This window comes from Centropristis striata, chromosome 17 (genome assembly GCF_030273125.1).
Source record: "Centropristis striata isolate RG_2023a ecotype Rhode Island chromosome 17, C.striata_1.0, whole genome shotgun sequence".
NCBI classification, from domain to species: Eukaryota; Metazoa; Chordata; class Actinopteri; order Perciformes; family Serranidae; genus Centropristis; species Centropristis striata.
In genome coordinates, this window is record NC_081533.1 from 23,667,592 (window position 1) to 23,695,462 (window position 27,871).

Here is a 27,871-nt window from a genome sequence, read left to right on the forward strand (position 1 = left end):
CCTTAAAACATCCAGTGCAGAGCGGATTTGTGAGAGTAAAAAAAAAAACACTCTGTAACATTGCAGCAAATCTTATTGTAGGTTTCATAACCTAGCACTGTTAATCATTAACACTTACAAGCTAACAAACAACTTAAACAAATAAAAGATGCAGTCTACCATTCGGATACGTCTGCTAGTTGCTGATTTTGGTGCAAAACAGACTCCACATCTGAGTGTGGAGGTTCTAACATGTTTGGCCAAACCAATGTTTTCTCTAATATAAGCCCTCCTGATGTGCATTTGATGTTCTTCCAGCTCCTTTTCAGGTTTTTAAAACCATGTTAAACAAAATATGTTTCACAGCAGAGTATTGTGCCACACTAGAAATAAATAAAGTATATTAGGGATAAATATATGTAAATAAGTGTATGAACATAGACAAAAATATTTAAATTCTTGTAAAACCCCACAATAATGTTATTGAGCACACCTGATGCATACAGCCTTTCCATATTCACTCTAAAGGAACAAAGAGAGTCTGCATACTTTATACAAAAATGGATAATAACAAACTGAATACTCTTTGATTTAGGAGCACTGGTCAATGTTGCCTCTGCGCAAACCCGTCAGTACTACTTTGTGAGCACTTCACTGAACTGGACTGATGCTCAGAGCTTCTGCCGAGGGGTCTACACTGACCTGGCCACGATTGAAAGCACAGCTGACGTCAGTGCTGTTATCAGCACCACATCAAACTACACAGGCAAGTTCCCGACATTGGACTCATTCATTACATATATATAATGTATATACATGTACAACCATATACATACACAACATACACACAACAACCACACTGCAAAAAAGACAACTTGTATTTTTTGGCCTAAAACAGTGATTTAAGTTGGTAAAACTTGGAAATATAAATTATTGACATTTAGGGCAATAATGTAAGTTAGCACAACAAAGGAAGCCAGTTGTCTGCTCAAAAACAAGTTTGTGAGTTGTTGTTATATCTTTAAGTTGGGGTTCATAACAAGGGACAATAGTTCTGCTAACTCTTATTTTTCTGTTGTGAAATTCGGTCATTAGCGAAAGCTAGCGGCTAACTGATGCTAGCGGCTAACTGATGCTAGCGGCGCTGCATGTTACAGCTACAAGAGTAGCCATTAGCGTATCAATGCTAACTCAAAATTGTGGTCGCAACATTAGCTGACATTTCATTGCGGGATTACAACCGTGCCAATTCAGCACATTGCAGAAGTTAGCAGAAGTAAGGATTAAAAGTTAGTATAACTTATATTGTAAAATTATAAATTAGTACAATTTACAGTTGAGTTGACAAAAATCTGAATTCAGAGTTGAGCAAACTCAAAAACAAAAAAATATTTAGTTCAATTGTCCAACTTAAAATTGTATCAAAGTTTGTTGCCTTGACATTTTGAGTTCACCCAACTTTTCTTTTTTTGCAGTGCACATTTTTAAAGAACCTATTATGAATAGATACAATTATTATGACATATGTTAGTAAGTGAAAAAAACAGAGAAGCCCTCAATGAACAATAAAGTTGACACGTACAGTAATCTATGAAGTTTTCTGTAAAACAAATTTTTTGGTTCTGTTCAGCATTTGAAAACATTTTTCATCGAAGCTGTTTTGTTTTATGATAATCTTTTTGAACAGGCAAGGCCTGGATAGGTCTCTACGATGAGTTGGTAAACAGCTGGAGATGGTCCCTGAGTGACAGCAGCTTCTACGGTGAAGGAGAGACAGAGTTCAGAAATTGGTATACTGGCCAGCCCAACAATCTTGATGGACAACAGTACTGTGTGGAGCTTTTAAGTGGGAGTCCATACTTTGGCACTTGGGCAGACTCAGACTGCAGCCTCCAACGAAAATTTGTGTGCTACAATGGTGAGTTTACTTATGTCATAAGAATCAAGTAAGGGCCATTTAGATCAAATACATACAATTTTAAGAACTATCACATTTATTATGTAGCTTGTATATGCATGTGTATGTAACAAGGGCAGTATTTTCTAAATCAAGATCAAAATAGACAAACAGATTGTCTTTGAGTCCATCCTGACATTTTTTTTAACTTCTCTTAATTTATATATTTCCAGGTACAGTAAATGGCGAAGCTTCCTTTGTAAGGGTTGACACGAGTTTGAATTGGACTGATGCTCAGAGCTACTGCAGGGAGAATTATGTTGATCTAGCCAGGTACAGTATGCATCAGTGAAGACTCCAAGACATACTACTAATCTAATTTCTTTCTAATTTTATGACTACAAGCCACTTGAAGCTGAGTCGCATGGGAGTATTTCTTGAAGACACGTAGTAACCGTAGTGCACCTTAATTGTAGGTTGGTTATAATGCACTGTTTTTAAGTAGTTGAGGTAAATGGCTATGTTGTTTATGTGGCGCCAAATTTTGTAACAATTACATTTTATTTTTTACAAACAATCACTAATAAAGCATTACAATGTATAGTGGATTGAGGCTTTACCTCTCTAGTGATGATATATGTTGCTGTTTCTCTCTCAGTATAAGAAATCAGACGGACAATGACAATATCCATAGCCTCATAATGTCTGGGGATTTTGTGTGGATTGGTCTGCGCCGGGAAAAACTGTGGTCTGATGGGAGCTCCTCTCTGTTTCGACACTGGGCCAATGGGCAACCGGACGGCCCGGTACAATGTGCCACCACAGACTTCCTTGACTCAGGGCAGTGGACAGATGAACACTGCTCCCTGAGTTTCCCATTCATCTGTTACACAGCAAGTAATGCCTCATATTTCTTCTCATATACTGTACAGAGGTTCATTGTTGGATTAACGTAATATGAGAGTGTACATGAGTAAGTCTGCGAAAGAATTAAAGCAAATCAGGAACAATGTGTAGTTTTATAGTTCCTCTGTTTATGTTAAATGCTGTTCAAACGGTTATTGTATATTGCTGCTGTGCTTTTTGTCTCAGTTCCATCCAACGCAGAAATCTTCAGATCAATCGGACAAGATGAGACCAGTATCACTCTGCAGTGGAATAAAGTAAACGACACCAGCAGCTATATTCTCCAGTTAAATGGTGCAGAGACAAACATCAGTGCACCAGATGGAGATGGACCAGTAACTCACACAGTCTCATCTCTCAATGCTGGAACTGAATACACATTCACTCTCTTCTCTGTGTTTGAGACCGTCAGAAGCAGTGGAGTAAACATTACTGCAGTCACTGGTAAGATACTTAATTTCCACACGATGCAGTATAGCAACTCACCTCTCATGTAAGAAAACAAGAAAAGATATTTGGAGTATAAAATGTGTTCACTGCATTTGTATCTGAATTTTATGAAAAAAAATAATGAAATTGGCTCCACAGTCAAATTGTATGTTTATCCAGAAAAAATTAAATGTGAAAGTAATTTAACTTCTGATTCTCATGTTGTTTTTGAGTCCATATCTGGTCTCAAACACTGTGTGGTCTTTGTAAGTAAGCTATAAACTATGACACTTGGATTCACACACAGTAGCATGTCTCTTACAAACATATTCTACACTTTTCTGTATCTCATTGTGACCATTCATTTCCACGAGGGGATGCAAAATCAATGTTTTCGACACCTACAGAATGTGATTTTATGAAACCATAACCTTCTCTTTTTTCTCAGCTCCTCTGAATGCAGGAAGCTTCAGATCAACAGGACAAGATGAGACCAGTATCACTCTGCAGTGGAGTAAAGTGAACAATGTCAGCTATATTCTCCAGTTAAATGGTGCAGAGACGAACATCAGTGCACCAGATGGTGATGGACCAGTAACTCACACAGTCTCATCTCTCACTGCTGGAACTGAATACACATTCACTCTCTTCTCTGTGTTTGAGACCGTCAGAAGCAGTGGAGTAAACATTACTGCAGTCACTGGTAAGACTGAAATTTAAAAAAAGTTGCACTTTTTACAGTCAGTGAGCTATGCTCTTATTTTCAGTGTGACAGTGTAAAACTAAAATGTATTTTCTTTGTCTGCCAATGTGTCACTGAATATCCTGCTTCTCTACTGAAGAGGTTTATGTATTTCAGTATTATTTAACACATTGAAATACTTAGTTTACCCATCCTATTCCAACTCATTCCGAGTAAATTTTTTAAGTTCCTCACAGTTGCCATTATGTTTTGGACAAATGGAGCAACTTTAACAGCCAGTGGGTGCATGTATATTTTTTTCATGATATATGCTTTTTGGAGGAAATAATATCCTTTTCTTTTTTTTCTCAGCCCCTCAAAATGCAGGAAGCTTCAGATCAACAGGACAAAATGAGACCAGTATCACTCTGCAGTGGAGTAAAGTGAACAATGTCAGCTATATTCTCCAGTTAAATGGTGCAGAGACAAACATCAGTGCACCAGATGGAGATGGACCAGTAACTCACACAGTCTCATCTCTCACTGCTGGAACTGAATACACATTCACTCTCTTCTCTGTGTTTGAGACCGTCAGAAGCAGTGGAGTAAACATTACTGCAGTCACTGGTAAGACTGACATTTAAAAAAAGACACACTTTTTACAGTCCGTGAGCTATGCTCTTATTTTCAGTGTGACAGTGTGAAACTAAAATGTATTTTCCTTGTTGTCATTGTGTCACTGAATATCCTGCTCCTCTACTGAAGAGGTTTATACATTTCAGTATTAATCAACACATTAAAATACTTAATTTTCCTATCCTATTCCAACTTATTCCTAGTTGAATATTTAATTTCCTCGGAGTTGCCATTATGTTTTGTTCAAAATGGGATACAAAATGGAACAACTTAAACAGCCAGTTCATGCATGTATATTTTTTTTATGATAAATGCTTTTTGTAGAAATTAATAACCTTTCTTTTTCTTTCTCAGCCCCTCAAAATGCAGGAAGCTTCAGATCAACTGGACAAAATGAGACCAGTATCACTCTGCAGTGGAGTAAAGTGAACAATGTCAGCTATATTCTCCAGTTAAATGGTGCAGAGACAAACATCAGTGCACCAGATGGAGATGGACCAGTAACTCACACAGTCTCATCTCTCACTGCTGGAACTGAATACACATTCACTCTCTTCTCTGTGTTTGAGACCGTCAGAAGCAGTGGAGTAAACATTACTGCAGTCACTGGTAAGATACTTAATTTCCACACGATGCAGTATAGCAACTCACCTCTCATGTAAGAAAACAAGAAAAGATATTTGGAGTATAAAATGTGTTCACTGCATTTGTATCTGAATTTTATGAAAAAAAATAATGAAATTGGCTCCACAGTCAAATTGTATGTTTATCCAGAAAAAATTAAATGTGAAAGTAATTTAACTTCTGATTCTCATTTTATTTTTGAGTCCATATCTGGTCTCAAACACTGTGTGGTCTTTGTAAGTAAGCTATAAACTATGACACTTGGATTCACACACAGTAGCATGTCTTTTACAAACATATTCTACACTTTTCTGTATCTCATTGTGACCATTCATTTCCATGAGGGGATGCAAAATCAATGTTTTCGACACCTGCAGAATGTGATTTTATGAAACCATAACTTCCTCTTTTTTCTCAGCTCCTCTGAATGCAGGAAGCTTCAGATCAACAGGACAAAATGAGACCAGTATCACTCTGCAGTGGAGTAAAGTGAACAATGTCAGCTATATTCTCCAGTTAAATGGTGCAGAGACGAACATCAGTGCACCAGTTGGAGATGGACCAGTAACTCACACAGTCTCATCTCTCACTGCTGGAACTGAATACACATTCACTCTCTTCTCTGTGTTTGAGACCGTCAGAAGCAGTGGAGTAAACATTACTGCAGTCACTGGTAAGACTGAAATTTTAAAAAAGTTGCACTTTTTACAGTCAGTGAGCTATGCTCTTATTTTCAGTGTGACAGTGTAAAACTAAAATGTATTTTCTTTGTCTGCCAATGTGTCACTGAATATCCTGCTTCTCTACTGAAGAGGTTTATGTATTTCAGTATTATTTAACACATTGAAATACTTAGTTTACCCATCCTATTCCAACTCATTCCGAGTAAATTTTTTAAGTTCCTCACAGTTGACATTATGTTTTGGAAAAATGGAGCAACTTTGACAGCCAGTGGGTGCATGTATATTTTTTTCATGACATATGCTTTTTGGAGGAAATAATATCCTTTTCTTTTTTTTCTCAGCCCCTCAAAATGCAGGAAGCTTCAGGTCAACAGGACAAAATGAGACCAGTATCACTCTGCAGTGGAGTAAAGTGAACAATGTCAGCTATATTCTCCAGTTAAATGGTGCAGAGACAAACATCAGTGCACCAGATGGAGATGGACCAGTAACTCACACAGTCTCATCTCTCACTGCTGGAACTGAATACACATTCACTCTCTTCTCTGTGTTTGAGACCGTCAGAAGCAGTGGAGTAAACATTACTGCAGTCACTGGTAAGACTGACATTTAAAAAAAGACACACTTTTTACAGTCCGTGAGCTATGCTCTTATTTTCAGTGTGACAGTGTCAAACTAAAATGTATTTTCCTTGTTGTCATTGTGTCACTGAATATCCTGCTCCTCTACTGAAGAGGTTTATACATTCCAGTATTAATCAACACATTAAAATACTTAATTTTCCTATCCTATTCCAACTTATTCCTAGTTGAATATTTAATTTCCTCGGAGTTGCCATTATGTTTTGTTCAAAATGGGATACAAAATGGAACAACTTAAACAGCCAGTTCATGCATGTATATTTTTTTTATGATAAATGCTTTTTGTAGAAATTAATATCCTTTCTTTTTTTTTCTCAGCCCCTCAAAATGCAGGAAGCTTCAGATCAACAGGACAAAATGAGACCAGTATCACTCTGCAGTGGAGTAAAGTGAACAATGTCAGCTATATTCTCCAGTTAAATGGTGCAGAGACAAACATCAGTGCACCAGATGGAGATGGACCAGTAACTCACACAGTCTCATCTCTCACTGCTGGAACTGAATACACATTCACTCTCTTCTCTGTGTTTGAGACCGTCAGAAGCAGTGGAGTAAACATTACTGCAGTCACTGGTAAGATACTTAATTTCCACACGATGCAGTATAGCAACTCACCTCTCATGTGGAAACAACAAAAGATTTTTGGGCTATGGAATGTGTTCACTGCATTTGTATCTGAATTTTATGAAAAAAAATAATGAAATTGGCTCCACAGTCAAATTGTATGTTTATCCAGATAAAATTAAATGTGAAAGTCATTTAAGTTCTGATTCCCATTTTATTTTTGAGTCCATATCTGGTCTCAACCACTGTGTGGTCTTTGTAAGTAAGCTATAAACTATGACACTTGGATTCACACACAGTAGCATGTCTCTTACAAACATATTCTGCACTTTTCTGTATCTCATTGTGACCATTCATTTCCATGAGGGGATGCAAAATCAATGTTTGCGACAACTACAGAATGTGATTTTATGAAACCATAACCTCCTCTTTTTTCTCAGCTCCTTTGAATGCAGGAAGCTTCAGATCAACAGGACCAAATGAGACCAGTATCACTCTGCAGTGGAGTAAAGTGAACAATGTCAGCTATATTCTCCAGTTAAATGGTGCAGAGACAAACATCAGTGCACCAGATGGAGATGGACCAGTAACTCACACAGTCTCATCTCTCACTGCTGGAACTGAATACACATTCACTCTCTTCTCTGTGTTTGAGACCGTCAGAAGCAGTGGAGTAAACATTACTGCAGTCACTGGTAAGACTGACATTTAAAAAAAGACACACTTTTTACAGTCCGTGAGCTATGCTCTTATTTTCAGTGTGACAGTGTGAAACTAAAATGTATTTTCCTTGTTGTCATTGTGTCACTGAATATCCTGCTCCTCTACTGAAGAGGTTTATACATTCCAGTATTAATCAACACATTAAAATGCTTAATTTTCCTATCCTATTCCAACTTATTCCTAGTTGAATATTTAATTTCCTCGGAGTTGCCATTATGTTTTGTTCAAAATGGGATACAAAATGGAACAACTTAAACAGCCAGTTCATGCATGTATATTTTTTTTATGATAAATGCTTTTTGTAGAAATTAATATCCTTTCTTTTTTTTTCTCAGCCCCTCAAAATGCAGGAAGCTTCAGATCAACAGGACAAAATGAGACCAGTATCACTCTGCAGTGGAGTAAAGTGAACAATGTCAGCTATATTCTCCAGTTAAATGGTGCAGAGACAAACATCAGTGCACCAGATGGAGATGGACCAGTAACTCACACAGTCTCATCTCTCACTGCTGGAACTGAATACACATTCACTCTCTTCTCTGTGTTTGAGACCGTCAGAAGCAGTGGAGTAAACATTACTGCAGTCACTGGTAAGATACTTAATTTCCACACGATGCAGTATAGCAACTCACCTCTCATGTGGAAACAACAAAAGATTTTTGGGCTATGGAATGTGTTCACTGCTTTTGTATCTGAATTTTATGAAAAAAAAAATAATGAAATTGGCTCCACAGTCAAATTGTATGTTTATCCAGATAAAATTAAATGTGAAAGTCATTTATGTTCTGATTCCCATTTTATTTTTGAGTCCATATCTGGTCTCAACCACTGTGTGGTCTTTGTAAGTAAGCTACAAACTATGACACTTGGATTCACACACAGTAGCATGTCTCTTACAAACATATTCTGCACTTTTCTGTATCTCATTGTGACCATTCATTTCCATGAGGGGATGCATAATCAATGTTTGCGACAACTACAGAATGTGATTTTATGAAACCATAACCTTCTCTTTTTTCTCAGCTCCTTTGAATGCAGGAAGCCTCAGATCAACAGGACAAAATGAGACCAGTATCACTCTGCAGTGGAGTAAAGTGAACAATGTCACCTATATTCTCCAGTTAAATGGTGCAGAGACAAACATCAGTGCACCAGATGGAGATGGACCAGTAACTCACACAGTCTCATCTCTCACTGCTGGAACTGAATACACATTCACTCTCTTCTCTGTGTTTGAGACCATCAGAAGCAGTGGAGTAAACATTACTGCAGTCACTGGTAAGATATTTAATTTCCACACGATGCAGTATAGCAACTCACCTGTCATGTAAAACCAACAAAAGATATTTGGGGTATGCAATGTGTTCACTGCATTTGCATCTGAATTTTTATTTAAAAAATTAATGAAATTGGCTCCACAGTCAAATTGTATGTTTCTCCAGAGAAAATTCACACACAGCATGTCTCTTACAAACATATTCTGCACTTTTCTGTATCTCATTGTGACCATTAATTTCCATGTGGGGATGCAAAATGGATGTTTTTGACACCTACAGAATGTGATTTTATGAAACCATAACCTTCTCTTTTTTCTCAGCTCCTCTGAATGCAGGAAGCTTCAGATCACAAGGACAAAATGAGACCAGTATCACTCTGCAGTGGAGTAAAGTGAACAATGTCAGCTATATTCTCCAGTTAAATGGTGCAGAGACAAACATCAGTGCACCAGATGGTGATGGACCAGTAACTCACACAGTCTCATCTCTCACTGCTGGAACTGAATACACATTCACTCTCTTCTCTGTGTTTGAGACCATCAGAAGCAGTGGAGTAAACATTACTGCAGTCACTGGTAAGACTGAAATTTAAAAAAAGTTGCACTTTTTACAGTCAGTGAGCTATGCTCTTATTTTCAGTGTGACAGTGTAAAACTAAAATGTATTTTCTTTGTCTGCCAATGTGTCACTGAATATCCTGCTTCTCTACTGAAGAGGTTTATGTATTTCAGTATTATTTAACACATTGAAATACTTAGTTTACCCATCCTATTCCAACTCATTCCGAGTAAATTTTTTAAGTTCCTCACAGTTGCCATTATGTTTTGGACAAATGGAGCAACTTTGACAGCCAGTGGGTGCATGTATATTTTTTTCATGACATATGCTTTTTGGAGGAAATAATATCCTTTTCTTTTTTTTCTCAGCCCCTCAAAATGCAGGAAGCTTCAGATCAACAGGACAAAATGAGACCAGTATCACTCTGCAGTGGAGTAAAGTGAACAATGTCAGCTATATTCTCCAGTTAAATGGTGCAGAGACAAACATCAGTGCACCAGATGGAGATGGACCAGTAACTCACACAGTCTCATCTCTCACTGCTGGAACTGAATACACATTCACTCTCTTCTCTGTGTTTGAGACCGTCAGAAGCAGTGGAGTAAATATTACTGCAGTCACTGGTAAGATACTTAATTTCCACACGATGCAGTATAGCAACTCACCTGTCATGTGGAAACAACAAAAGATTTTTGGGCTATGGAATGTGTTCACTGCATTTGTATCTGAATTTTATGAAAAAAAAATAATGAAATTGGCTCCACAGTCAAATTGTATGTTTATCCAGATAAAATTAAATGTGAAAGTCATTTAAGTTCTGATTCCCATTTATTTTTGAGTCCATATCTGGTCTCAACCACTGTGTGGTCTTTGTAAGTAAGCTATAAACTATGACACTTGGATTCACACACAGTAGCATGTCTCTTACAAACATATTCTGCACTTTTCTGTATCTCATTGTGACCATTCATTTCCATGAGGGGATGCAAAATCAATGTTTGCGACAACTACAGAATGTGATTTTATGAAACCATAACCTTCTCTTTTTTCTCAGCTCCTTTGAATGCAGGAAGCTTCAGATCAACAGGACAAAATGAGACCAGTATCACTCTGCAGTGGAGTAAAGTGAACAATGTCAGCTATATTCTCCAGTTAAATGGTGCAGAGACAAACATCAGTGCACCAGATGGAGATGGACCAGTAACTCACACAGTCTCATCTCTCACTGCTGGAACTGAATACACATTCAGTCTCTTCTCTGTGTTTGAGACCGTCAGAAGCAGTGGAGTAAACATTACTGCAGTCACTGGTAAGACTGACATTTAAAAAAAGACACACTTTTTACAGTCCGTGAGCTATGCTCTTATTTTCAGTGTGACAGTGTGAAACTAATATGTATTTTCCTTGTTGTCATTGTGTCACTGAATATCCTGCTCCTCTACTGAAGAGGTTTATACATTTCAGTATTAATCAACACATTAAAATACTTAATTTTCCTATCCTATTCCAACTTATTCCTAGTTGAATATTTAATTTCCTCGGAGTTGCCATTATGTTTTGTTCAAAATGGGATACAAAATGGAACAACTTAAACAGCCAGTTCATGCATGTATATTTTTTTTATGATAAATGCTTTTTGTAGAAATTAATATCCTTTCTTTTTTTTTCTCAGCCCCTCAAAATGCAGGAAGCTTCAGATCAACAGGACAAAATGAGACCAGTATCACTCTGCAGTGGAGTAAAGTGAACAATGTCAGCTATATTCTCCAGTTAAATGGTGCAGAGACAAACATCAGTGCACCAGATGGTGATGGACCAGTAACTCACACAGTCTCATCTCTCACTGCTGGAACTGAATACACATTCACTCTCTTCTCTGTGTTTGAGACCATCAGAAGCAGTGGAGTAAACATTACTGCAGTCACTGGTAAGACTGAAATTTAAAAAAAGTTGCACTTTTTACAGTCAGTGAGCTATGCTCTTATTTTCAGTGTGACAGTGTAAAACTAAAATGTATTTTCTTTGTCTGCCAATGTGTCACTGAATATCCTGCTTCTCTACTGAAGAGGTTTATGTATTTCAGTATTATTTAACACATTGAAATACTTAGTTTACCCATCCTATTCCAACTCATTCCGAGTAAATTTTTTAAGTTCCTCACAGTTGCCATTATGTTTTGGACAAATGGAGCAACTTTGACAGCCAGTGGGTGCATGTATATTTTTTTCATGACATATGCTTTTTGGAGGAAATAATATCCTTTTCTTTTTTTTCTCAGCCCCTCAAAATGCAGGAAGCTTCAGATCAACAGGACAAAATGAGACCAGTATCACTCTGCAGTGGAGTAAAGTGAACAATGTCAGCTATATTCTCCAGTTAAATGGTGCAGAGACAAACATCAGTGCACCAGATGGAGATGGACCAGTAACTCACACAGTCTCATCTCTCACTGCTGGAACTGAATACACATTCACTCTCTTCTCTGTGTTTGAGACCGTCAGAAGCAGTGGAGTAAATATTACTGCAGTCACTGGTAAGATACTTAATTTCCACACGATGCAGTATAGCAACTCACCTGTCATGTGGAAACAACAAAAGATTTTTGGGCTATGGAATGTGTTCACTGCATTTGTATCTGAATTTTATGAAAAAAAAATAATGAAATTGGCTCCACAGTCAAATTGTATGTTTATCCAGATAAAATTAAATGTGAAAGTCATTTAAGTTCTGATTCCCATTTATTTTTGAGTCCATATCTGGTCTCAACCACTGTGTGGTCTTTGTAAGTAAGCTATAAACTATGACACTTGGATTCACACACAGTAGCATGTCTCTTACAAACATATTCTGCACTTTTCTGTATCTCATTGTGACCATTCATTTCCATGAGGGGATGCAAAATCAATGTTTGCGACAACTACAGAATGTGATTTTATGAAACCATAACCTTCTCTTTTTTCTCAGCTCCTTTGAATGCAGGAAGCTTCAGATCAACAGGACAAAATGAGACCAGTATCACTCTGCAGTGGAGTAAAGTGAACAATGTCAGCTATATTCTCCAGTTAAATGGTGCAGAGACAAACATCAGTGCACCAGATGGAGATGGACCAGTAACTCACACAGTCTCATCTCTCACTGCTGGAACTGAATACACATTCAGTCTCTTCTCTGTGTTTGAGACCGTCAGAAGCAGTGGAGTAAACATTACTGCAGTCACTGGTAAGACTGACATTTAAAAAAAGACACACTTTTTACAGTCCGTGAGCTATGCTCTTATTTTCAGTGTGACAGTGTGAAACTAATATGTATTTTCCTTGTTGTCATTGTGTCACTGAATATCCTGCTCCTCTACTGAAGAGGTTTATACATTTCAGTATTAATCAACACATTAAAATACTTAATTTTCCTATCCTATTCCAACTTATTCCTAGTTGAATATTTAATTTCCTCGGAGTTGCCATTATGTTTTGTTCAAAATGGGATACAAAATGGAACAACTTAAACAGCCAGTTCATGCATGTGTATTTTTTTTATGATAAATGCTTTTTGTAGAAATTAATATCCTTTCTTTTTTTTTCTCAGCCCCTCAAAATGCAGGAAGCTTCAGATCAACAGGACAAAATGAGACCAGTATCACTCTGCAGTGGAGTAAAGTGAACAATGTCACCTATATTCTCCAGTTAAATGGTGCAGAGACAAACATCAGTGCACCTGATGGAGATGGACCAGTAACTCACATAGTCTCATCTCTCACTGCTGGAACTGAATACACATTCGCTCTCTTCTCTGTGTTTGAGACCGTCAGAAGCAGTGGAGTAAACATTACTGCAGTCACTGGTAAGACTATTTTCTTCTTCGTTATTCAATGGAGAAACTCATGTAAGCACTATCTTCTTTACATTAGTGTTTTACTAACATGTATTTGTCGATCAGAACATTTTCTCATGTGTTATTCCACTTCACATCATACACAGTATGTGAATTTAAACAATTTGAAAACATCACCTTTTAAATTCCACTGGCATTTGGATTGTTGTTTAAATTAATGTTTACAGGAGGTGAATACTGTCTGTCTCACTTTTTTGTGTTCCTTGATGTCCAATCAGATTTCTTTTCATGTGGGACGCAACATGGACCCAATATACAAACTTTCGACAACAACAGACAGGTTTTGAAGCAACGCATTTTGTGATGAATACATTCAATGCTCTTTTTCTTCCCCAGCTCCTCTGAATGCAGGAAGCTTCAGATCAACAGGACAAGATGAGACCAGTATCACTCTGCAGTGGAGTAAAGTGAACAATGTCACCTATATTCTCCAGTTAAATGGTGCAGAGACAAACATCAGTGCACCAGATGGAGATGGACCAGTAACTCACACAGTCTCATCTCTCACTGCTGGAACTGAATACACATTCACTCTCTTCTCTGTGTTTGAGACCATCAGAAGCAGTGGAGTAAACATTACTGCAGTCACTGGTAAGATATTTAATTTCCACACGATGCAGTATAGCAACTCACCTGTCATGTAAAACCAACAAAAGATATTTGGGGTATGCAATGTGTTCACTGCATTTGCATCTGAATTTTCATTTAAAAAATTAATGAAATTGGCTCCACAGTCAAATTGTATGTTTATCCAGATAAAATTCACACACAGTAGCATGTCTCTTACAAACATATTCTGCACTTTTCTGTATCTCATTGTGACCATTAATTTCCATGTGGGGATGCAAAATGGATGTTTTTGACACCTACAGAATGTGATTTTATGAAACCATAACCTTCTCTTTTTTCTCAGCTCCTCTGAATGCAGGAAGCTTCAGATCACAAGGACAAAATGAGACCAGTATCACTCTGCAGTGGAGTAAAGTGAACAATGTCAGCTATATTCTCCAGTTAAATGGTGCAGAGACAAACATCAGTGCACCAGATGGTGATGGACCAGTAACTCACACAGTCTCATCTCTCACTGCTGGAACTGAATACACATTCACTCTCTTCTCTGTGTTTGAGACCATCAGAAGCAGTGGAGTAAACATTACTGCAGTAACTGGTAAGATATTTAATTCCCACACGATGCAGTATAGGAACTCACCTCTCATGTAAAAACAACAAAAGATATTTGGGGTATGGAATGTGTTCACTGCATTTGTATCTAAAAAATGTTTTTTAAATGAAATTGGCTCCAGAGTCAAATTGTATTTTCATCCAGATAAAATCAAATGTGAAAGTAATTTAAGTTCTGATTACCATTTTATTTTTGAGTCCATATCTAGTCTCAAACACTGTGTGGTCTTTGTATGTAAGCTATAAACTATGACAATTGGGTTCACACACAGTAGCATGTCTTTTACAAACATATTCTACACTTTTCTGTATCTCATTGTGACCATTCATTTCCATGTGGGGATGCAAAATGGATGTTTTTGACACCTACAGAATGTGATTTTATGAAACCATAACCTTCTCTTTTTTCTCAGCTCCTCTGAATGCAGGAAGCTTCAGATCACAAGGACAAAATGAGACCAGTATCACTCTGCAGTGGAGTAAAGTGAACAATGTCAGCTATATTCTCCAGTTAAATGGTGCAGAGACAAACATCAGTGCACCAGATGGAGATGGACCAGTAACTCACACAGTCTCATCTCTCACTGCTAGAACTGAATACACATTCACTCTCTTCTCTGTGTTTGAGACCATCAGAAGCAGTGGAGTAAATATTACTGCAGTCACTGGTAAGATATTTAATTTCCACACGATGCAGTATAGCAACTCACCTGTCATGTAAAACCAACAAAAGATATTTGGGGTATGCAATGTGTTCACTGCATTTGCATCTGAATTTTTATTTAAAAAATTAATGAAATTGGCTCCACAGTCAAATTGTATGTTTATCCAGATAAAATTCACACACAGTAGCATGTCTCTTACAAACATATTCTGCACTTTTCTGTATCTCATTGTGACCATTCATTTCCATGTGGGGATGCAAAATGGATGTTTTCGACACCTACAGAATGCAATTTTATGAAACCATAACCTTCTCTTTTTTCTCAGCTCCTCTGAATGCAGGAAGCTTCAGATCAACAGGACAAAATGAGACCAGTATCACTCTGCAGTGGAGTAAAGTGAACAATGTCAGCTATATTCTCCAGTTAAATGGTGCAGAGACAAACATCAGTGCACCAGATGGTGATGGACCAGTAACTCACACAGTCTCATCTCTCACTGCTGGAACTGAATACACATTCACTCTCTTCTCTGTGTTTGAGACCATCAGAAGCAGTGGAGTAAATATTACTGCAGTCAGTGGTAAGATATTTAATTTCCACACGATGCAGTATAGCAACTCACCTGTCATGTAAAACCAACAAAAGATATTTGGGGTATGCAATGTGTTCACTGCATTTGCATCTGAATTTTTATTTAAAAAGTTAATGAAATTGGCTCCACAGTCAAATTGTATGTTTATCCAGATAAAATTCACACACAGTAGCATGTCTCTTACAAACATATTCTGCACTTTTCTGTATCTCATTGTGACCATTCATTTCCATGTGGGGATGCCAAATGGATGTTTTCGACACCTACAGAATGTGATTTTATGAAACCATAAGCTTTTCTTTTTTCTCAGCTCCTTTGAATGCAGGAAGCTTCAGATCAACAGGACAAAATGAGACCAGTATCACTCTGCAGTGGAGTAAAGTGAACAATGTCAGCTATATTCTCCAGTTAAATGGTGCAGAGACAAACATCAGTGCACCAGATGGTGATGGACCAGTAACTCACACAGTCTCATCTCTCACTGCTGGAACTGAATACACATTCACTCTCTTCTCTGTGTTTGAGACCGTCAGAAGCAGTGGAGTAAATATTACTGCAGTCACTGGTAAGATATTTAATTTCCACACGATGCAGAATAGCAACACACCTGTCATGTAAAACCAACAAAAGATATTTGGGGTATACAATGTGTTCACTGCATTTGCATCTGAATTTTTATTTAAAAAATTAATGAAATTGGCTCCACAGTCAAATTGTATGTTTATCCAGAGAAAATTCACACACAGTAGCATGTCTCTTACAAACATATTCTGCACTTTTCTGTATCTCATTGTGACCATTCATTTCCATGAGGGGATGCAAAATCAATGTTTACGAGACCTACATGATGTGATTTTATGAAAACCATAACCTTCTCTTTTTTCTCAGCTCCTTTGAATGCAGGAAGCTTCAGATCAACAGGACAAGATGAGACCAGTATCACTCTGCAGTGGAGTAAAGTGAACAATGTCAGCTATATTCTCCAGTTAAATGGTGCAGAGACAAACATCAGTGCACCAGATGGTGATGGACCAGTAACTCACACAGTCTCATCTCTCACTGCTGGAACTGAATACACATTCACTCTCTTCTCTGTGTTTGAGACCATCAGAAGCAGTGGAGTAAATATTACTGCAGTCACTGGTAAGATATTTAGTTTCCACACGATGCAGAATAGCAACTCACCTGTCATGTAAAAACAACAAAAGATATTTGGGGTATGCAATGTGTTCACTGCATTTGCATCTGAATTTTTATTTAAAAAATTAATGAAATTGGCTCCACAGTCAAATTGTATGTTTATCCAGATAAAATTCACACACAGTAGCATGTCTCTTACAAACATATACTGCACTTTTCTGTATCTCATTGTGACCATTCATTTCCATGTCGGGATGCAAAATGGATGTTTTCGACACCTACATGATGTGATTTTATGAAAACCATAACCTTCTCTTTTTTCTCAGCTCCTTTGAATGCAGGAAGCTTCAGATCAACAGGACAAGATGAGACCAGTATCACTCTGCAGTGGAGTAAAGTGAACAATGTCAGCTATATTCTCCAGTTAAATGGTGCAGAGACAAACATCAGTGCACCAGATGGTGATGGACCAGTAACTCACACAGTCTCATCTCTCACTGCTGGAACTGAATACACATTCACTCTCTTCTCTGTGTTTGAGACCATCAGAAGCAGTGGAGTAAATATTACTGCAGTCACTGGTAAGATATTTAGTTTCCACACGATGCAGAATAGCAACTCACCTGTCATGTAAAAACAACAAAAGATATTTGGGGTATGCAATGTGTTCACTGCATTTGCATCTGAATTTTTATTTAAAAAATTAATGAAATTGGCTCCACAGTCAAATTGTATGTTTATCCAGATAAAATTCACACACAGTAGCATGTCTCTTACAAACATATACTGCACTTTTCTGTATCTCATTGTGACCATTCATTTCCATGTGGGGATGCAAAATGGATGTTTTCGACACCTACAGAATGTGATTTTATGAAACCATAACCTTTTCTTTTTTCTCAGCTCCTTTGAATGCAGGAAGCTTCAGATCAACAGGACAAAATGAGACCAGTATCACTCTGCAGTGGAGTAAAGTGAACAATGTCACCTATATTCTCCAGTTAAATGGTGCAGAGACAAACATCAGTGCACCCGATGGTGATGGACCAGTAACTCACACAGTCTCATCTCTCACTGCTGGAACTGAATACACATTCACTCTCTTCTCTGTGTTTGAGACCATCAGAAGCAGTGGAGTAAATATTACTGCAGTCACTGGTAAGATATTTAATTTCCACACGATGCAGTATAGCAACTCACCTGTCATGTAAAACCAACAAAAGATATTTGGGGTATGCAATGTGTTCACTGCATTTGCATCTGAATTTTTATTTAAAAAGTTAATGAAATTGGCTCCACAGTCAAATTGTATGTTTATCCAGATAAAATTCACACACAGTAGCATGTCTCTTACAAACATATTCTGCACTTTTCTGTATCTCATTGTGACCATTCATTTCCATGCGGGGATGCAAAATGGATGTTTTCGACACCTACAGAATGCAATTTTATGAAACCATAACCTTCTCTTTTTTCTCAGCTCCTTTGAATGCAGGAAGCTTCAGATCAACAGGACAAAATGAGACCAGTATCACTCTGCAGTGGAGTAAAGTGAACAATGTCAGCTATATTCTCCAGTTAAATGGTGCAGAGACAAACATCAGTGCACCAGATGGTGATGGACCAGTAACTCACACAGTCTCATCTCTCACTGCTGGAACTGAATACACATTCACTCTCTTCTCTGTGTTTGAGACCATCAGAAGCAGTGGAGTAAATATTAATGCAGTCACTGGTAAGATATTTAATTTCCACAAGATGCAGTATAGCAACTCACCTGTCATGTAAAACCAACAAAAGATATTTGGGGTATGCAATGTGTTCACTGCATTTTCATCTGAATTTTTATTTAAAAAGTTAATGAAATTGGCTCCACAGTCAAATTGTATGTTTATCCAGATAAAATTCACACACAGTAGCATGTCTCTTACAAACATATTCTGCACTTTTCTGTATCTCATTGTGACCATTCATTTCCATGTGGGGATGCCAAATGGATGTTTTCGACACCTACAGAATGTGATTTTATGAAACCATAAGCTTTTCTTTTTTCTCAGCTCCTTTGAATGCAGGAAGCTTCAGATCAACAGGACAAAATGAGACCAGTATCACTCTGCAGTGGAGTAAAGTGAACAATGTCAGCTATATTCTCCAGTTAAATGGTGCAGAGACAAACATCAGTGCACCAGATGGTGATGGACCAGTAACTCACACAGTCTCATCTCTCACTGCTGGAACTGAATACACATTCACTCTCTTCTCTGTGTTTGAGACCGTCAGAAGCAGTGGAGTAAATATTACTGCAGTCACTGGTAAGATATTTAATTTCCACACGATGCAGAATAGCAACACACCTGTCATGTAAAACCAACAAAAGATATTTGGGGTATACAATGTGTTCACTGCATTTGCATCTGAATTTTTATTTAAAAAATTAATGAAATTGGCTCCACAGTCAAATTGTATGTTTATCCAGAGAAAATTCACACACAGTAGCATGTCTCTTACAAACATATTCTGCACTTTTCTGTATCTCATTGTGACCATTCATTTCCATGAGGGGATGCAAAATCAATGTTTACGAGACCTACATGATGTGATTTTATGAAAACCATAACCTTCTCTTTTTTCTCAGCTCCTTTGAATGCAGGAAGCTTCAGATCAACAGGACAAGATGAGACCAGTATCACTCTGCAGTGGAGTAAAGTGAACAATGTCAGCTATATTCTCCAGTTAAATGGTGCAGAGACAAACATCAGTGCACCAGATGGTGATGGACCAGTAACTCACACAGTCTCATCTCTCACTGCTGGAACTGAATACACATTCACTCTCTTCTCTGTGTTTGAGACCATCAGAAGCAGTGGAGTAAATATTACTGCAGTCACTGGTAAGATATTTAGTTTCCACACGATGCAGAATAGCAACTCACCTGTCATGTAAAAACAACAAAAGATATTTGGGGTATGCAATGTGTTCACTGCATTTGCATCTGAATTTTTATTTAAAAAATTAATGAAATTGGCTCCACAGTCAAATTGTATGTTTATCCAGATAAAATTCACACACAGTAGCATGTCTCTTACAAACATATACTGCACTTTTCTGTATCTCATTGTGACCATTCATTTCCATGTCGGGATGCAAAATGGATGTTTTCGACACCTACATGATGTGATTTTATGAAAACCATAACCTTCTCTTTTTTCTCAGCTCCTTTGAATGCAGGAAGCTTCAGATCAACAGGACAAGATGAGACCAGTATCACTCTGCAGTGGAGTAAAGTGAACAATGTCAGCTATATTCTCCAGTTAAATGGTGCAGAGACAAACATCAGTGCACCAGATGGTGATGGACCAGTAACTCACACAGTCTCATCTCTCACTGCTGGAACTGAATACACATTCACTCTCTTCTCTGTGTTTGAGACCATCAGAAGCAGTGGAGTAAATATTACTGCAGTCACTGGTAAGATATTTAGTTTCCACACGATGCAGAATAGCAACTCACCTGTCATGTAAAAACAACAAAAGATATTTGGGGTATGCAATGTGTTCACTGCATTTGCATCTGAATTTTTATTTAAAAAATTAATGAAATTGGCTCCACAGTCAAATTGTATGTTTATCCAGATAAAATTCACACACAGTAGCATGTCTCTTACAAACATATACTGCACTTTTCTGTATCTCATTGTGACCATTCATTTCCATGTGGGGATGCAAAATGGATGTTTTCGACACCTACAGAATGTGATTTTATGAAACCATAACCTTTTCTTTTTTCTCAGCTCCTTTGAATGCAGGAAGCTTCAGATCAACAGGACAAAATGAGACCAGTATCACTCTGCAGTGGAGTAAAGTGAACAATGTCACCTATATTCTCCAGTTAAATGGTGCAGAGACAAACATCAGTGCACCCGATGGTGATGGACCAGTAACTCACACAGTCTCATCTCTCACTGCTGGAACTGAATACACATTCACTCTCTTCTCTGTGTTTGAGACCATCAGAAGCAGTGGAGTAAATATTACTGCAGTCACTGGTAAGATATTTAATTTCCACACGATGCAGTATAGCAACTCACCTGTCATGTAAAACCAACAAAAGATATTTGGGGTATGCAATGTGTTCACTGCATTTGCATCTGAATTTTTATTTAAAAAGTTAATGAAATTGGCTCCACAGTCAAATTGTATGTTTATCCAGATAAAATTCACACACAGTAGCATGTCTCTTACAAACATATTCTGCACTTTTCTGTATCTCATTGTGACCATTCATTTCCATGCGGGGATGCAAAATGGATGTTTTCGACACCTACAGAATGCAATTTTATGAAACCATAACCTTCTCTTTTTTCTCAGCTCCTTTGAATGCAGGAAGCTTCAGATCAACAGGACAAAATGAGACCAGTATCACTCTGCAGTGGAGTAAAGTGAACAATGTCAGCTATATTCTCCAGTTAAATGGTGCAGAGACAAACATCAGTGCACCAGATGGTGATGGACCAGTAACTCACACAGTCTCATCTCTCACTGCTGGAACTGAATACACATTCACTCTCTTCTCTGTGTTTGAGACCATCAGAAGCAGTGGAGTAAATATTAATGCAGTCACTGGTAAGATATTTAATTTCCACAAGATGCAGTATAGCAACTCACCTGTCATGTAAAACCAACAAAAGATATTTGGGGTATGCAATGTGTTCACTGCATTTGCATCTGAATTTCTATTTAAAAAATTAATGAAATTGGCTCCACAGTCAAATTGTATGTTTATCCAGATAAAATTCACACACAGTAGCATGTCTCTTACAAACATATTCTGCACTTTTCTGTATCTCATTGTGACCATTCATTTCCATGAGGGGATGCAAAATCAATGTTTACGAGACCTACATGATGTGATTTTATGAAAACCATAACCTTCTCTTTTTTCTCAGCTCCTTTGAATGCAGGAAGCTTCAGATCAACAGGACAAAATGAGACCAGTATCACTCTGCAGTGGAGTAAAGTGAACAATGTCAGCTATATTCTCCAGTTAAATGGTGCAGAGACAAACATCAGTGCACCAGATGGTGATGGACCAGTAACTCACACAGTCTCATCTCTCACTGCTGGAACTGAATACACATTCACTCTCTTCTCTGTGTTTGAGACCATCAGAAGCAGTGGAGTAAATATTACTGCAGTCACTGGTAAGATATTTAGTTTCCACACGATGCAGAATAGCAACTCACCTGTCATGTAAAAACAACAAAAGATATTTGGGGTATGCAATGTGTTCACTGCATTTGCATCTGAATTTTTATTTAAAAAATTAATGAAATTGGCTCCACAGTCAAATTGTATGTTTATCCAGATAAAATTCACACACAGTAGCATGTCTCTTACAAACATATACTGCACTTTTCTGTATCTCATTGTGACCATTCATTTCCATGTGGGGATGCAAAATGGATGTTTTCGACACCTACAGAATGTGATTTTATGAAACCATAACCTTTTCTTTTTTCTCAGCTCCTTTGAATGCAGGAAGCTTCAGATCAACAGGACAAAATGAGACCAGTATCACTCTGCAGTGGAGTAAAGTGAACAATGTCAGCTATATTCTCCAGTTAAATGGTGCAGAGACAAACATCAGTGCACCCGATGGTGATGGACCAGTAACTCACACAGTCTCATCTCTCACTGCTGGAACTGAATACACATTCACTCTCTTCTCTGTGTTTGAGACCATCAGAAGCAGTGGAGTAAATATTACTGCAGTCACTGGTAAGATATTTAATTTCCACAAGATGCAGTATAGCAACTCACCTGTCATGTAAAACCAACAAAAGATATTTGGGGTATGCAATGTGTTCACTGCATTTGCATCTGAATTTTTATTTAAAAAATGAATGAAATTGGCTCCACAGTCAAATTGTATGTTTATCCAGATACAATTCACACACAGTAGCATGTCTCTTACAAACATATACTGCACTTTTCTGTATCTCATTGTGACCATTCATTTCCATGTGGGGATGCAAAATGGATGTTTTCGACACCTACAGAATGCAATTTTATGAAACCATAACCTTCTCTTTTTTCTCAGCTCCTCTGAATGCAGGAAGCTTCAGATCAACAGGACAAAATGAGACCAGTATCACTCTGCAGTGGAGTAAAGTGAACAATGTCAGCTATATTCTCCAGTTAAATGGTGCAGAGACAAACATCAGTGCACCAGATGGTGATGGACCAGTAACTCACACAGTCTCATCTCTCACTGCTGGAACTGAATACACATTCACTCTCTTCTCTGTGTTTGAGACCATCAGAAGCAGTGGAGTAAATATTACTGCAGTCAGTGGTAAGATATTTAATTTCCACACGATGCAGTATAGCAACTCACCTGTCATGTAAAACCAACAAAAGATATTTGGGGTATGCAATGTGTTCACTGCATTTGCATCTGAATTTTTATTTAAAAAGTTAATGAAATTGGCTCCACAGTCAAATTGTATGTTTATCCAGATAAAATTCACACACAGTAGCATGTCTCTTACAAACATATTCTGCACTTTTCTGTATCTCATTGTGACCATTCATTTCCATGTGGGGATGCCAAATGGATGTTTTCGACACCTACAGAATGTGATTTTATGAAACCATAAGCTTTTCTTTTTTCTCAGCTCCTTTGAATGCAGGAAGCTTCAGATCAACAGGACAAAATGAGACCAGTATCACTCTGCAGTGGAGTAAAGTGAACAATGTCAGCTATATTCTCCAGTTAAATGGTGCAGAGACAAACATCAGTGCACCAGATGGTGATGGACCAGTAACTCACACAGTCTCATCTCTCACTGCTGGAACTGAATACACATTCACTCTCTTCTCTGTGTTTGAGACCATCAGAAGCAGTGGAGTAAATATTACTGCAGTCACTGGTAAGATATTTAGTTTCCACACGATGCAGAATAGCAACTCACCTGTCATGTAAAAACAACAAAAGATATTTGGGGTATGCAATGTGTTCACTGCATTTGCATCTGAATTTTTATTTAAAAAATTAATGAAATTGGCTCCACAGTCAAATTGTATGTTTATCCAGATAAAATTCACACACAGTAGCATGTCTCTTACAAACATATACTGCACTTTTCTGTATCTCATTGTGACCATTCATTTCCATGTCGGGATGCAAAATGGATGTTTTCGACACCTACAGAATGTGATTTTATGAAACCATAACCTTTTCTTTTTTCTCAGCTCCTTTGAATGCAGGAAGCTTCAGATCAACAGGACAAAATGAGACCAGTATCACTCTGCAGTGGAGTAAAGTGAACAATGTCACCTATATTCTCCAGTTAAATGGTGCAGAGACAAACATCAGTGCACCCGATGGTGATGGACCAGTAACTCACACAGTCTCATCTCTCACTGCTGGAACTGAATACACATTCACTCTCTTCTCTGTGTTTGAGACCATCAGAAGCAGTGGAGTAAATATTACTGCAGTCACTGGTAAGATATTTAATTTCCACACGATGCAGTATAGCAACTCACCTGTCATGTAAAACCAACAAAAGATATTTGGGGTATGCAATGTGTTCACTGCATTTGCATCTGAATTTTTATTTAAAAAGTTAATGAAATTGGCTCCACAGTCAAATTGTATGTTTATCCAGATAAAATTCACACACAGTAGCATGTCTCTTACAAACATATTCTGCACTTTTCTGTATCTCATTGTGACCATTCATTTCCATGCGGGGATGCAAAATGGATGTTTTCGACACCTACAGAATGCAATTTTATGAAACCATAACCTTCTCTTTTTTCTCAGCTCCTTTGAATGCAGGAAGCTTCAGATCAACAGGACAAAATGAGATCAGTATCACTCTGCAGTGGAGTAAAGTGAACAATGTCAGCTATATTCTCCAGTTAAATGGTGCAGAGACAAACATCAGTGCACCAGATGGTGATGGACCAGTAACTCACACAGTCTCATCTCTCACTGCTGGAACTGAATACACATTCACTCTCTTCTCTGTGTTTGAGACCATCAGAAGCAGTGGAGTAAATATTAATGCAGTCACTGGTAAGATATTTAATTTCCACAAGATGCAGTATAGCAACTCACCTGTCATGTAAAACCAACAAAAGATATTTGGGGTATGCAATGTGTTCACTGCATTTGCATCTGAATTTCTATTTAAAAAATTAATGAAATTGGCTCCACAGTCAAATTGTATGTTTATCCAGATAAAATTCACACACAGTAGCATGTCTCTTACAAACATATTCTGCACTTTTCTGTATCTCATTGTGACCATTCATTTCCATGAGGGGATGCAAAATCAATGTTTACGAGACCTACATGATGTGATTTTATGAAAACCATAACCTTCTCTTTTTTCTCAGCTCCTTTGAATGCAGGAAGCTTCAGATCAACAGGACAAAATGAGACCAGTATCACTCTGCAGTGGAGTAAAGTGAACAATGTCACCTATATTCTCCAGTTAAATGGTGCAGAGACAAACATCAGTGCACCAGATGGTGATGGACCAGTAACTCACACAGTCTCATCTCTCACTGCTGGAACTGAATACACATTCACTCTCTTCTCTGTGTTTGAGACCATCAGAAGCAGTGGAGTAAATATTACTGCAGTCACTGGTAAGATATTTAGTTTCCACACGATGCAGAATAGCAACTCACCTGTCATGTAAAAACAACAAAAGATATTTGGGGTATGCAATGTGTTCACTGCATTTGCATCTGAATTTTTATTTAAAAAATTAATGAAATTGGCTCCACAGTCAAATTGTATGTTTATCCAGATAAAATTCACACACAGTAGCATGTCTCTTACAAACATATACTGCACTTTTCTGTATCTCATTGTGACCATTCATTTCCATGTGGGGATGCAAAATGGATGTTTTCGACACCTACAGAATGTGATTTTATGAAACCATAACCTTTATTTTTTCTCAGCTCCTTTGAATGCAGGAAGCTTCAGATCAACAGGACAAAATGAGACCAGTATCACTCTGCAGTGGAGTAAAGTGAACAATGTCAGCTATATTCTCCAGTTAAATGGTGCAGAGACAAACATCAGTGCACCAGATGGTGATGGACCAGTAACTCACACAGTCTCATCTCTCACTGCTGGAACTGAATACACATTCACTCTCTTCTCTGTGTTTGATACCATCAGAAGCAGTGGAGTAAATATTACTGCAGTCACTGGTAAGATATTTAATTTCCACAAGATGCAGTATAGCAACTCACCTGTCATGTAAAACCAACAAAAGATATTTGGGGTATGCAATGTGTTCACTGCATTTGCATCTGAATTTTTATTTAAAACATGAATGAAATTGGCTCCACAGTCAAATTGTATGTTTATCCAGATACAATTCACACACAGTAGCATGTCTCTTACAAACATATACTGCACTTTTCTGTATCTCATTGTGACCATTCATTTCCATGTGGGGATGCAAAATGGATGTTTTCGACACCTACAGAATGTGATTTTATGAAACCATAACCTTTTCTTTTTTCTCAGCTCCTTTGAATGCAGGAAGCTTCAGATCAACAGGACAAAATGAGACCAGTATCACTCTGCAGTGGAGTAAAGTGAACAATGTCAGCTATATTCTCCAGTTAAATGGTGCAGAGACAAACATCAGTGCACCAGATGGTGATGGACCAGTAACTCACACAGTCTCATCTCTCACTGCTGGAACTGAATACACATTCACTCTCTTCTCTGTGTTTGAGACCATCAGAAGCAGTGGAGTAAATATTACTGCAGTCACTGGTAAGATATTTAATTTCCACACGATGCAGTATAGCAACTCACCTGTCATGTAAAACCAACAAAAGATATTTGGGGTATGCAATGTGTTCACTGCATTTGCATCTGAATTTTTATTTAAAAAGTTAATGAAATTGGCTCCACAGTCAAATTGTATGTTTATCCAGATAAAATTCACACACAGTAGCATGTCTCTTACAAACATATTCTGCACTTTTCTGTATCTCATTGTGACCATTCATTTCCATGTGGGGATGCAAAATGGATGTTTTCGACACCTACAGAATGCAATTTTATGAAACCATAACCTTCTCTTTTTTCTCAGCTCCTCTGAATGCAGGAAGCTTCAGATCAACAGGACAAGATGAGACCAGTATCACTCTGCAGTGGAGTAAAGTGAACAATGTCAGCTATATTCTCCAGTTAAATGGTGCAGAGACAAACATCAGTGCACCAGATGGTGATGGACCAGTAACTCACACAGTCTCATCTCTCACTGCTGGAACTGAATACACATTCACTCTCTTCTCTGTGTTTGAGACCATCAGAAGCAGTGGAGTAAATATTACTGCAGTCACTGGTAAGATATTTAGTTTCCACACGATGCAGAATAGCAACTCACCTGTCATGTAAAAACAACAAAAGATATTTGGGGTATGCAATGTGTTCACTGCATTTGCATCTGAATTTTTATTTAAAAAATGAATGAAATTGGCTCCACAGTCAAATTGTATGTTTATCCAGATAAAATTCACACACAGTAGCATGTCTCTTACAAACATATACTGCACTTTTCTGTATCTCATTGTGACCATTCATTTCCATGTGGGGATGCAAAATGGATGTTTTCGACACCTACAGAATGTGATTTTATGAAACCATAACCTTTTCTTTTTTCTCAGCTCCTTTGAATGCAGGAAGCTTCAGATCAACAGGACAAAATGAGACCAGTATCACTCTGCAGTGGAGTAAAGTGAACAATGTCAGCTATA

The 27,871-nt window shown here is 37.8% G+C and overlaps 1 protein-coding gene across 1 annotated transcript in view; it reads left to right on the forward strand.

Annotated features, from left to right (window-relative positions):
• The first annotated feature begins 2,577 nt into the window (after positions 1–2,577).
• The window catches only part of LOC131989226 (receptor-type tyrosine-protein phosphatase H-like), a 51,666-nt gene continuing 26,372 nt past the window's right edge, over positions 2,578–27,871 (forward strand). Inside the window, exons 1-7 of the mRNA XM_059354416.1 lie at positions 2,578–2,773; positions 5,572–5,826; positions 8,788–9,042; positions 9,968–10,222; positions 11,878–12,132; positions 16,237–16,491; positions 19,124–19,378. Coding sequence (XP_059210399.1) covers positions 2,578–2,773; positions 5,572–5,826; positions 8,788–9,042; positions 9,968–10,222; positions 11,878–12,132; positions 16,237–16,491; positions 19,124–19,378 — 1,726 coding nt within the window. The remainder of the gene's footprint in view (positions 2,774–5,571; positions 5,827–8,787; positions 9,043–9,967; positions 10,223–11,877; positions 12,133–16,236; positions 16,492–19,123; positions 19,379–27,871) is intronic.